The 12,952-nt window shown below is 42.2% G+C and overlaps 1 protein-coding gene across 1 annotated transcript in view; it reads left to right on the forward strand.

The window, feature by feature from the left end:
* The window catches only part of TDRD9 (tudor domain containing 9), a 139,357-nt gene that overhangs the window by 77,654 nt on the left and 48,751 nt on the right, over window positions 1-12,952 (forward strand). The window contains exons 11-15 of the mRNA XM_064374513.1: window positions 138-222; window positions 1,700-1,757; window positions 3,457-3,561; window positions 11,074-11,171; window positions 12,320-12,451. Of these exons, the coding sequence (XP_064230583.1) occupies window positions 138-222; window positions 1,700-1,757; window positions 3,457-3,561; window positions 11,074-11,171; window positions 12,320-12,451 (478 nt within the window). The remainder of the gene's footprint in view (window positions 1-137; window positions 223-1,699; window positions 1,758-3,456; window positions 3,562-11,073; window positions 11,172-12,319; window positions 12,452-12,952) is intronic.

Below are 12,952 nucleotides of genomic sequence, written 5' to 3' on the forward strand. Positions count from 1 at the left end.
AAAATGATATAGCTGTATTCTTACTTCTAAACCATTGCATTGTTTCTGTCTTTAATAATTTTAATTATCTCAGTATTTATTTTTGTATCTCATGTATATCTATTCTTTATGGATGTTTTATTTTAGTAATTTCTTAGGTTGCAGGTCTATCCACTTCATTCAAGTGTGGCTTTAGAAGAACAGAATAATATATTTTTAAGTCCAGTGCCTGGGTACAGAAAGGTAGGAAAACTGGGAAGACAAGTTCTGAGCACTTTAGGTAAATTTTCCTTAGAGACTCTACTCATGAAAAAAAATTTCCCAGGTGTTGTGCATCATGCCTATGTTTCCAGCAGTTTGGGAGGCTGAGGTGGGTGAATTGTTTGAGTTCAGGAGTTTGAGACCAGCCCGGGTGGCATGGTGAAACCCCTGTCTCTACAAAAAATATACAGATTACCTGGGTGTTGTGGCACACATCAGTAGTCCCAGCTACTTGGGAGGCTGAGGTGGGAGGCTTGTGTCTGTGAGGTCGAGGCTGCAGTGAGCCAAGAGCACACCAATGCACTCCAGCCTGGTTGACAGAACAAGACTCTGTCTCAAAAAGTAAAATGAATAAAAGAAAAAAGTTTCACATTTCAGCAGTGTATTCTGTACTTGGTGGTTAGTCACTTAAATAGGTACCTTGGCCGGGCATGGTGGCTTATGCCTGTAATTCCAGCACTTTGGGAGGACGAGACGGACAGATCACAAGCTCAGGAGTTTGAGACCAGCCTGGCCAATATGGTGAAACCGCGTCTCTACTAAAAATACAAAAGTTAGCCAGGCGTGGTGGTGCACATCTGTAGTCCCAGTTACTTGGGAGGCTGAGGCAGAAGAATTGCTTGAACCCAGGAGACGGAGGTTGCAGTGAGCTGAGACCATGTCACCGCACTCCAGCCTGGGCAACAGAGTGAAACTCTGTCTCAAAAAACAAAAAACAAAAAAATTTACCTAATGAGCCAGATACGTTGTTTAGTTTTGTGTTTTATTTTGTAAATCAGTTTGCTAAAAAGCTAAGATTTTTTTATTTCCTCAATTCAGGAATTGTGATACCTTTTAATTCTTCTTTAGCGTTTCTCCAACTTTGGGACTGATCTGACGTCCCTGAAACCACTCTGGTGACTCTAGTTAGTAGCCATATTCTAGGTGCCGCTTCACGAGGATTTTCAAAATCTCATATTATGTGTGAATGATGGAGTTGTTTTAACAAGACCCTTCTAGAGCTGCTTGAGGTGATCAGGGACCCTGAGCTGACAGCCTATTCCCCTTGATTGCTTTGGAATCCCCAGGGGCAGCCTTGGGTGGTATTCTAGGGCAAGTACAAGCTATAACCCTTCTTCTAGAAACCTGGTTATGCCTTTTGCCCTGGGGCAATTCCTGGACCCCTCTCCACCCTAGCATAGCAGCTACCATAGCAGCGGTCAGGAACAGCTCTCTTTGCCTGTGTCTTGTCTGCCTGTGTTTAAGCTCCTGCTGTGTTGTATGTGGCTGGTTTTCCATTCATCAGGGGCTTCTTGATGAGTTGTGGTGTGTATAAAATAGAAAAATGGCTAATTTTGAAATCCGAGTTCAGTATTTACATTCAGAAGCTTTAAAATAATTTTTGCATTTTTTAAAACTTTGCCTAATGATGTCCAGAATATAGTAGGAACGTCAGCTTTTTTTCTTTGATGTTTAACAGATTATTCTGTCCACCAATATTGCAGAGAGTTCTGTCACAGTTCCAGATGTCAAATACGGTAAGATACTTCTCCGCTTCACCTCCTGGCATAAACTATGGTACTGTATTTATTGGCTTATTCACCTCACTCAGGAATTGTTCTTCTCTTCCTCCCCATCTCTTCCCATTTTGGAAGACAAAATTTAGGAAAGTAGGTTTACGTGGTTTCTCCCATACTCGATTCACCACCACCTCCTCTGAGTACACCATTTCATGCTTTAGGGCAAGCTGGGTTGCAGGAAGTATTCAGGGTATTCCACTGGGGCTTGTGAGAAACAGCTTTGGGACTGCCAGATGGAGTTCTGTGACTGGAGGGAGGCAGGTGTGGGGAAGAGCTCAGGCCATCTCAGTTCTGAAGGTTGCTTAGCAGGACACCATGTCAACTCTGGAGCAGGCCACTTTGTCATCTGGTCTTCTGCAAATGTGTCTCTGATTACTTTGTGAAATTGCTTAATCAATGAGTTTTCTACATTCAATAATTTATATTTGAAAACCTAATGCATGTGCCAGGCACTCTTCTCAATGCTGGCAGTACACTGGTGAATAAGACAAAGTCCAGTCCTCTTGGCTGCTATATCCTGGTGAGAGAGAGAGATGCTCGGCAGGTAAAAAGGTCTTTATAATTTCAGGTACAGGTCAATTAGATACTCAGATGGAGGTGTCGTGGAAGAAACTGGCTGTGTGAGCCTGGAGACCAGGGCCAGGGAGCGGGTGGCGGGGGCATCAGCCAGTGACTAACGTTGGAAGCTAGGAACCTGGCCGAGCTCTTCTGGAAATGCACAGAGGGAGGGTGGCCCTGGTGTTTAAAGGTGGGCAATAAGAGCTGCAGAGGGGCCTCCAGGGCAGTGGGAGGAAAGCCAGTGAGCACAGAGGCCTAGACACCCAGTGGGAAAGGGTCTTGAGGGGATGGAGTGGAGGAGTGCATCAGATGCCCATGGGGGGTCAGGGGGAGCACCCAGCGGGCTGTTGTCAGTGACCTTGACGAGAGCAGCTTTGGTGGAAGCAAGTATCTGCTTGGAATGGGCTCAAGAAAGAATGGGAAGAGGTGAACCCAGAACCAGTGGTGGCAGACAACATTCCACAGGTGCTTTGCTGTAGTGGGGTAGAGGAAATGGGGCAGTAAGTGAAGAGGTGGCCTAGGGGAGCGAGTGTTGCCAACGGGAGATCCCCAGTGCTTAGGCTGTGTGAGGGGAAAGGGGTGGTAGAGGGGAGGAGGCAGGCCACCAATGAGGAGAGCAAAGCACAGAGATAGTCGGCAGCTTATCCAGCCAGGCACACGCACACACACTCACACATACAGATGCACACATGCAGACACACACACCCATCCAAACAGACGCACACGTACCCAGACACCCAGAACCGCCCACAGGCACACACATAGATGCGGGATTTGAATTCTGGTAGTCCCGTGCATCAGTTGCTCTTCTGTACTGCTGTTGTAATGGTGCTCTTTTGGAGAACGTTACTCTTTTGGGTGCAGTCCAGGTAGGCCATTCTTTACACCCAGAGACTCCCAATAGTCAGCAAGAAAGGGTGTGACCACCAGCTCCCTGTCCCGGGCAGAAGGAGCGGTCAGTGTGCGGCCAGACGTTTCTGCCTGTCTACTAGTTCTTATGGCTGCGTGTTTCAAATGGGCTTATCATTATGCATTGTGATGTTTTATGCAATGATTTCTTATTAGCGTGGTGTTTACATTCCCTTTTTTTTAATGGCAGTTATAGATTTTTGTTTAACTAGAACACTGGTCTGTGATGAAGATACTAATTATCAGAGTCTGCGATTGAGTTGGGCCTCTAAAACCAGCTGTAATCAGAGAAAAGGTAAGACATTTGTGTTAAAGCACAATCGCGAGTCAGTGGTGACTCAGTGGCACATTCAGGTGTTTTTTAAAAATATATTCTTTTTTTGCACTTTTATGTTTACTCAGCTATTTTCTTTCTTGGAACTAGTTTTAAGTTTTTAGCAATGGCTTCCCATATTTGTCAGAGAGTCCATTTAAATCCATGCTTCTCCTCTCTTCTAATGCATGAGGTCTTTGTACATAATGGATAAACCCCATCATCCTGACACTATATTTTTTCCCAAAGTGAAATTAAGCAATTATTGGTGAAGAACTATGGAAACCAAGTGGATCACTTCAGTAATTTTTTTTTTTTTTGAGATGGAGTCTTGCTCTTGTCGCCCAGGCTGGAGTACAGTGGTGTGATTTTTGTCTCACTGCAACCTCTGCCTCCCAGGTTCAAGCAATTCCCTTGCCTCAGCCTCCTGAGTAGCTGGGATTACAGGTGCACATCACCATGCCCAGCTGATTTTTGTATTCTTAGTAGAGATGGGGTCTCCATGTTGGCCAGGCTGGTCTCGAGCTCCCGGCCTGAGGTGATCCGCCCGCCTCAAGCCTACCAAAGTTCTGAGATTACAGATGTGAGCTGCCATGCCTGGCCCACTTCAGTAATTTTTGATGATCTGATTTCTGTTTAACTTTGATCTTCCTAGGGTTAGTTTTCCTGAAGTGGTTTCGCAGAGAGTTCCAGATTTGCTGTATCAACCGCATGTATCACTGGGCAAAGATGAGGGTGTGGGGTCACTTTTTGGGTCTTGGGATGCTTTGACCACAGTGGAGGTATATTCTTGGCATACCTGGGACAGGTTGTTAAGATCACCTGTGACAAGAACCGATTTCAGGGGACAGTGTTCTCAGTGCAGACTGAGAAGTGGCTTATTTTTTTGTTTGTTTTTTAGAGAACCTTTTGGGAAGGGTAGATAAAAGACGATTTCAAGAATACAGAATACTAAATACACCCCCCAACATAATAAAGGCAACATTGATTGAATGTTTACCATATGCCAGACATTCTTCTAAATATTTTATTGATTCATTTAATCTTCCTAACAACCCTGTGAGGTAAGTGTGTACATAGTATGCTAATTAAGATTCTCATTTCTTAGTGAAGCAGCTGAGACACATAGGAATAGTAGCTTGCTCAAGGTTATACTAGGAAGAGATGGGAATGAGGTTTGAACCCAGAAATCTGGCATTGGTCTACATTCTGAACCTTTTTGTTATATTGCCTCCCCTGAAATGACTCGGCTAGAGAGGGGTTAAGAGAATGACTAAGCACCCGTTAAAATATGGTCACAGAGGCCAGGTGTGGTGGCCATACCTGTAATTCTAGTACTCTGAGAGACCGAGGTGGGTAGATTGCCTGAGCTTAGGCGTTCGAGACCAGCTTGGACAACGTGGCAAAACTCCATCTCTACCAGAAACACAAAAGATTAGCTGGGCCTGGTGGTGCATACTCATGCTGTGGTCCCAGGTACTCAGGAGGGTGAAGTGGGAGTATCACTTGAGCCTGGGAGGTGGAGGCTGAAGTGAGCTGAGATCGCTCATACTGCACTCCAGCCTGGGAGACAGAGTGAGACTCTGTCTCTCATCACTTTGGAAAAACCTTATGTCAAGTTACATATTATTATAAACTTAAGAGAAAAAAGGATATTAAGCTGTAATCACCTCACTATGTTTACCCTCTTTCTCCCTTAAACTTACCAAAAAACTATGCTTTAAAAATGACTAGAAATAAATATACAAAAATGTTAAAAGTGGTTATCTTTGGATCAGTCTTGGGATTCTAGGAGTTTTATCTCTTGTCTACCTTTTGTATGTTCAAAATTTCTATAATTAGAAATATATTTATTATAAAATTTCTTCCTTTACAAGATATTGCAAAGATAGTACATAGATTCCCTTGAATCCTTCCTTCATCTTCCCCTGGAATGGGACATCTTTATAAGTACAGTCAACCAGGAAACACTGTTACACTGTTACACTGTGTCAGTATATACCTTGTTTCACAGTTTTACATGTACTGTGTGTGTGGTTCTCTGCAGTTTGATCCCATGTGTAGGTTTGTGTAACCACTACTGTGATGAGAACACAGAACTATCCTGTCCCACTGCTGTGCAGGGGTGGCCCTGTGCTGCTCCCTCGCAGCCATACCTGCCCTGAACATTCTGCCTGCCAGCTAGTGACCCATCTTCATCTCTGCAGCTTTGTCATTTCCGGGATGTTAGAAAATGGAATCATGCAGTATGTGACCTTTTGAGATTGGGTTTTTCTACTTACCATAATGTTCTTAGGAGCCATCTAAGCCAGTACAAGCTGCATGTATCGGTGGTTCATTTCTTTTTATTACTAAGGAGTATTCCACTGAACATTTACCTGTTTAAGGACATTTGAGGTTTTTCCAATTCTTGCCATAAGAATAAAGCAGCTGTGAAGATTCGTGTACAGGTTTTGGTGTGGCCATAAGTTTTCTCATTCCTCTGGTATAAAAACCCAAGAATATAATTACTGGGTCATGTGGTAAATCTGTTTAGTTTTATAAGAAACTACTGCAAACTTGTTCCATGGTGGCTGTGTTATTTTACATTCCATCAGCAATGTGTGAGATCTATTTTTCCATACCCTTGCCAGCACCACTGTTAAAAATTTTTTTTTGGTTAGACACAGTGGCTCATTCTTGTAATCTCAGCACTTTGGGAGAATGAGGTGGGCAGATTGCTTGAGTCCAGGAGTTTGAGATCAGCATGGGCAACATGGCAAAACCTTATCTCTATAAAAAATACAAAAATTAGCCAGGGATGATGGCGTGTGCCTGTACTCCCGGCTACTCAGGAGTCTGAGGTGGGAGGATTGATTGAGCCTGGGAGGTTGATGCAGTGAGCCATGGTTGCGCCACTGCACTCCAGCCTGGGTGACTAGAGTGAGATACTGTTTTGGAAAAAAAAAGAAAAGAAAAAAATTTTAGACAAATTTAACAGAGTTTTAAAGAACAATTTGCAAATGGGGCTGCCCCTGAACCAGAAGAGGTTTAGAGAGACTCTGGTGCTGTTGCATGGTCAAGGAAGATTTATGGACAGAAAGAGGAAAGTGACACGTAGAAAATGGAAGCGAGGTACAGAAATGGCCACGTTGATTACAGCTGGGCGCGATTTGAGCAGTTGGTTGCCTTTGATCGGCTGAAACTTGGTGACTGGCATAAGAGTGGGTATAGTCTGTTCACACATCTAGTTAGGTTACAGTTTACTATGTGCAGAGGGACTTTTAAGCTTAACTTAAAATGTGTAAGGAGGTATCTTTAGGCTAAGCTCAATTTAACAATTTTCCCCTTTGGTCAACCTGTCAAGATTAAGAGGTTGACCAAAACCTTAGGCATTAATGTCACTTTGTCACCATTGTAAATGTGTTTATTTGGTCTCAAGTCTCACTGGGAAATAGCAGAACAGTGAGTTTTGTCAGGTGGCAACAAGGACTTTAAGTTACTTTTTGTAAGGGTTAGAGTGGAGGGGACCTCTGTGTGTTGGGATTTTTTGTTTTTATTAATAGAAGAAAACAAGTTGGTCTGTTTTAGCATCTATCCGTGTTTTTTTTTTTTAGAAGTTTTAGTTTGATTATTTTCATTTAGTATGAGTGACTTCATTTTGGATTAGCCTGCTCTGTTGAAGCCTAGTGTCCGAATTTAGTCCAAAACAATAGCCTCTCGTTATTTTGTTTAACAATTTCCTCCTTTTGGTCAGGTTTTACTTAGATGAGAGTGTGACCAAAACTTGGGGCTTTAGTGCCACTCTCAGTTACTGTCATTTTGGTCATTTTGGGTTTTTAGTCTCATGTTATTTATGGGCTATGGTGTTTTTCATGGTCACACTTTTAATTTTTAATTTTTTTTTTAGGTTTTGCTGTTTTAAGTGAAGGAGTGACTGACATTTTTTAAAATTTATTTTTGAGACAAGGTCTTGTTCTGTCACTCAGGCTGGAGTGCAGTGACATGATCATGGCTCACTGCGGCCTCAACCTCCCAGGCTCAAGCAATCCTCCCACCTCAGCCTCCCAAGTGGCTGAGACTACAGGTGTGTGCCACCACACTCAGCTAATTTTTTATTTTTTTGTGGAGACAGGGACCTCACTGTGTTGCCCAGGCTCTTGCTGTGTTGTCCAGACAGGACACAAGTGATCCTCCTGCCTCAGGCTCCCAAAGTGCTGGGATTACAAGTGTGAGCCACCACACTCAGCTGGCATTTTATAGATGGCTGTATGTAAACATTTAAAACTTTTGAGAGAATACAGTGTACCAGGGAGACTACTATTACGACTATTAGGAGGATAATACCAAAAGTTTGGAATACGTTCTTTAGCCAGGGCTTCCATGAACCAAACCAATGAAAATTAAATAGATCAAAGAATGAGTCAGATAAAGAGTTTACTCATTTTAACCAAACAGCCTGTTTGCTTATCTTCTGCAACTGAGTCTTTATAATATCTGATGTATTTATCCATGTGTAATAAGTAGTGTCAGCAACTGTATGTTGTTGTTTTTTCCCTGGTCTAGTCAGTAAGTAATCTAGAGCAATTTTATTACCTAGCACAACTTTAGCAAGAGAATTTAAAGAAGTCTGTTGTGTAATCAGAGGCTTTGTAGTAGAATCTATTCTAGAGCCTATTAGGAGGGATACATATTTAATTATAGTCTCATTTACTCTAAACCATGGGAAAAGAGACCTAACTAATTATATCTATCTAGAGGGTGAAGGCTTCTTGGCAGTGTTTTCTTTAAGCCGTGATGTAGGTCAAGAGCGGTGAACCAGTGTTTTGTTTCTGACTGATTATGGATTAACAAAGGTGCTGTTAAAATTTTGTTTCTATATCTACCCTTTATCTTTTGTTTATTAAGGCATAAGATAGTCCATGTATAAGGTTGGCTATGAAATCTTATTGAAAAAATATACCCCATGAGTGTATATAATAACCTCCTTTTTAAGGGAGGTTGCTATTTATATTATTGTTTATAGAGGCAGAAACAAGGGGAAAAAAATTAGAGGTTAAGAGTCTCGTGATAGAGAAGTCTTCATTTGTGATCTTGGGTAAGCTGTTCGCATCTGGGATGTTGTCTGCTTTTGGGGAGAAAGTTTTTTTGGTTAGCGTTACCTTAAGGTTTCTAATGGGTGTATAGTTTTGAGAGTCTGGAGGGGCTCTTCTAATTTGTGAGATTATGAACTTAAGCTTTGAGATCCCAAAGTTTTGTAGTTGATGGCAAGTACAGTCTTTTCCTGATGTTGTTTTTAGAAGAGTCAATCTTTGGGTTTTAGATTGTGAAGTATATGATTGTCCTTAGTTGGTGGACCATGAAAACCTTTTTTTACCTGGTGAAATATATTTTGGTATAATGTATTAAAGTCTTGTGGCATTTAGTCATATTAGAGTTTAGTAGCAGAAGATACATGAGGCTCTCTTATCAAGTGCATAGGAGCCTTTTAGTGACTTATTTTGTAAGGGATTACTTTCTGTTTTTTACTGAAGTGGATCTGATTGTCATCAATGTGCAATTCCTTTGACTAAGACAATCTAGTTAGTTTTGTCTAATGCTATTTTATCTGTAATATTTATTTAACTATTTTATAGCTTGTCTAGTGAAACAAGCACTTCCACCCCTGGAGACTTTTTTTTAATGAATGACTCATGAGAGAACACATTTTCTAGTAACCATTTGGAATAATTTCAGTGGACTTTGGATAGTAGGGGTGGTGATCCCTGGTTTTTGGCATCTGGTCCTGGGGTGATTAAGGCAGAGGAATGTTGCCTCCTGGGTGTACAGTCCATGTAGAGGACGTATGGCTCTGGTTAGTTTTACATATCAAAGACATGTTCCTGGCTGGGCCCTTGGCTCTAAGAATTGGCTAGTCTTGGGAAGGGGCAGTCTCATCCCAACCACAAGGGTTTTTAAAAATACCAAAGCATCATGCTATACAGAAAATAAAAAAATATTTAAAATATAAATTGCATTTTCATTTTTGTAAAGCAAATTCCTTGCGTGTGCTTGCAGGGTCTGTTTCTGGGTTCTTGGTTCTGTCCCGTTGCTCTTTCTCTCTCCCTCCACCAGCACTCTACTGCCTTGATTACTGTAGGGTAAGTTGTTACATCAGAGTGATTCCTCCTACTTTATTCTTCACTTTCTAAATGGCTTTCAATGTTCTAAGTCATTGGCCTTGCCGGATAGATTTCTAAATAAGCTTGTCTACAGATACCAAAAAAGTTTTGTGATTTTGATAGGAATTAGGTTAAACCCATAGATGAAAATGTGGAAAACTGACATAATGACTATGCTGAATCTTCCAGTCTCTGAATGCTGTATGCGTCTCTATTTAGGCCATCTTCTGTTGCTTTCATCAGCAGTGTGTAATGTATATAGAGTATACATCCTGTATGTGCTGTTTAGATTTATGCCTCAGTATTTCATTTGGCTTAAAGTGATTGTAAATGACATTGTGTTTCAGTTTTGGTTTCTACATGTTCATTACTAGTAGCTGGACATATGGTTGATTTTTGTGTGTTGATCTTGTATCCTGTGTCTTTGCTGCATTAACTTAGTAGTTTTTGGAGGGCTTTTGTTTGTTTGTTTGTTTTTGTGATGCCTTGGGGTTTTCTTAGATCATCCTGTCATTTGCACATAAGGTGGGTGGTGGTGGAGGAGGAAGCCCAGATTCTCCACAGTCTCCTGGCAGCGAGGGGGATGCCTGGGAAGGCAGACGGGGCAGCAGGGATCCCCACAGGTGGAGAAGGAATGCTTTCTGGGTTGCCCCATTTCTTTTAAAGCTGCATTTTAAGACTCCCTCCTACCCCTCCATCCACTCTCTTTCCTTCAACAATTTTATTACATGTTAGGATAAAAGAGTTGCTACTCCGTAGGTGATGGAGTCACTAGAGAGTAACAGTTTCTGTCATGGTCCCCATGGGCCAGCTTTGGTTCTGAGCCCTCTGCTTGTTCCTCACTTGGTCACATAATGCGGGGTGGCTGGTAGCTGAGAGGGTGCTTTGCAGCGGGGCGAGGATGGGTGGGTGGCAGAAGCCATAGGAAGCATAAGCTGCTGAGACAGCCTTCTTAATGGCATTGTAGGGCCTGTCACCAACCTCGTGACTTTCTGTTATGAACTGTGCATTTTCAAGAAGTGTGTACTTGGTTTCTGTTGCATATTGGGCCAAGGTTGTTTTCTACAGAAGTATGCATTGGATTTTACATTGGTCACTAGGTAGAAGTCAGCATTTAGTCTTATTCTAATTTATTCTAATTTTTTAGGATCGTCATTCTTATTTAGAATAACATTTAAAATAAGAATAATTTATTAAGAATACACTAATGTATTCTAAGGTTTTACTGACATAGTCTGTAGAAGATGCTTAAGGCTTCACTTAATTAATATTTAATGGCCATTAAAATATATATCTTTATGCTGATGTTAAAGTAATTAATGCCAAACACTGTTTGCACATCTCTCCTCTGAAGGCCGTGCTGGACGAGTGTCTAGAGGATACTGTTACCGGCTGGTACACAAGGATTTCTGGGACAACTCCATACCTGATCATGTTGTTCCTGAGATGTTGGTAATTCACTTTGGTCATTGTGAATTAAGACTCCCTCTTACCCCTCTGTCCACTCTCTTTCCTTGGACAATTTTATTATGTGTTTAGGATAAAAGAGTTGCTACTCCATAGATGATGGAGTCACAAGAGAGTAACAGTTTCTGTCTTGGTCTCCATGGGCCAGCTTTGGTTCTGAGCCCTCTGCTTATTCCTCACTTGGTCACATAATGCAGGGTGGCTGGCAGCTTGTCAAAGTTAATTTAAAAACATTTTTTTTAATTAAAAAAATTTTTTTTGAGACAGAGTCTCACACTGTCACCTGGGCTGGAGTACAATGGTGCGATCTCAGCTCACTGCAACCTCCGTTTCCCAGGTTCATGTGATTCTTCTGCCTCAGCCTCCCCAGTAGCTGGGATTACAGGTGCACACTACCACACTCAGCTAATTTTTTGTGTTTTTAGTAGAGATGGGGTTTCACTATGTTGGCCAGACTGGTCTCGAACTCCTGACCTTGTGATCCACCCGCCTGGGACTCCCAAAGTGTCAAAGTTAATTTCTTATAGATAGTTTTGCCAAACAGTCTCAGTAATATAATTTTCAGTGTCATCTAATTTTTATTCCAGAAAAATCCTTGTCTGGCCACATTCCTCCTCACTCCTGGTCTGGGCTCACTATTGATTATGGCATCAGACTGCTGTCTAGGGTGTTACCCACATTTTACAGTTTTAATGAGAGGGTTTTTTCTGGTATCTGTGGGCTCCGTAATAGGATTGTCTTTAAATGCTGCTGTTTTCTCTGTCCCTTTATAATGAGTAATTGTGGGATCAGCTTTTTTCCTTCCTCTTTTCTGTGTCTCTCCCCTTCCTTTGGCTTCCTCTTCTTTTTTCTTCTTTCCCTCTCCCTGCTTTCTTGCTTTCCCACTCACTTTTCAGCCCGTTTTCCTCTTTTCTCTTCCTTTCTCTCTCCCCATCTTTGTCTTTCTCCTTCTCTTTCTCTCCTGTTCTTTCTCCTTCTCTCCCCTCTTCTCTCCCTCCCTCAGCACTCTCCATGTTTCTTTCTTCTCTCTTCTCCTTCTATGCCCCTCTTTCCCTCTGAAGCACTGGTTATGTGAATTGGCTAATTGATTTAGTTATGTTATTATTTCTAATCTCAGGCTTGGTTCTTTTCAGCGTTGTCCATTAGGAAGCACTGTCTTGAAAGTGAAATTACTCGACATGGGTGAGCCGAGAGCTCTGCTGGCCACTGCCCTTTCCCCACCTGGTCTGAGTGACATTGAGCGCACCATCCTTCTACTAAAGGAGGTAGGACTGCCTGATGGTTAGTACTGTTGGGGAAAGCTAAGTTTTTTTGTAATGGGAACCTAAATTTCATAATATGGATATCTTTAAGTTATCTTGACTGTTGTAAATAATCAACATTTGCTTGAAAAAGCATGTGTAATGACCAAGGTGTCTGGGTTCTGTATGCGTTGGTCAGGCCAGCTTTGCTAGTCGTCTTCCTGAAACACACAACTCCTGCTCCCTTACCTCTCCACTGCCTGCTGCTCAGCACCTCTGGCTTGCTGTTTGTTGTTAGTGGTGAGTGGTGGGGTCAGAGCGGGGATCTGTAGAGCTCTGTTCTCCCACTGTGGCTCCCTCAGTCTTCGCCTCACTTCCCTGCTAACTCTGTTCCTTAGCCGCCTCCTGGCTTTCTTTCCTGGAAACTCTGCTCTTCCTACTTGGGATTCTTTGATTGCACACCTGACTCATACTCTGGTCTTTGAACTTGTAACTGAGGCCTTGGTATAAGCTGTATCCTAGTGT

Source organism: Aotus nancymaae, unplaced genomic scaffold (assembly GCF_030222135.1).
Source record: "Aotus nancymaae isolate 86718 unplaced genomic scaffold, 86718_ANA_hifiasm-v0.15.2.pri h1tg000011l, whole genome shotgun sequence".
Classification (NCBI taxonomy): domain Eukaryota; kingdom Metazoa; phylum Chordata; class Mammalia; order Primates; family Aotidae; genus Aotus; species Aotus nancymaae.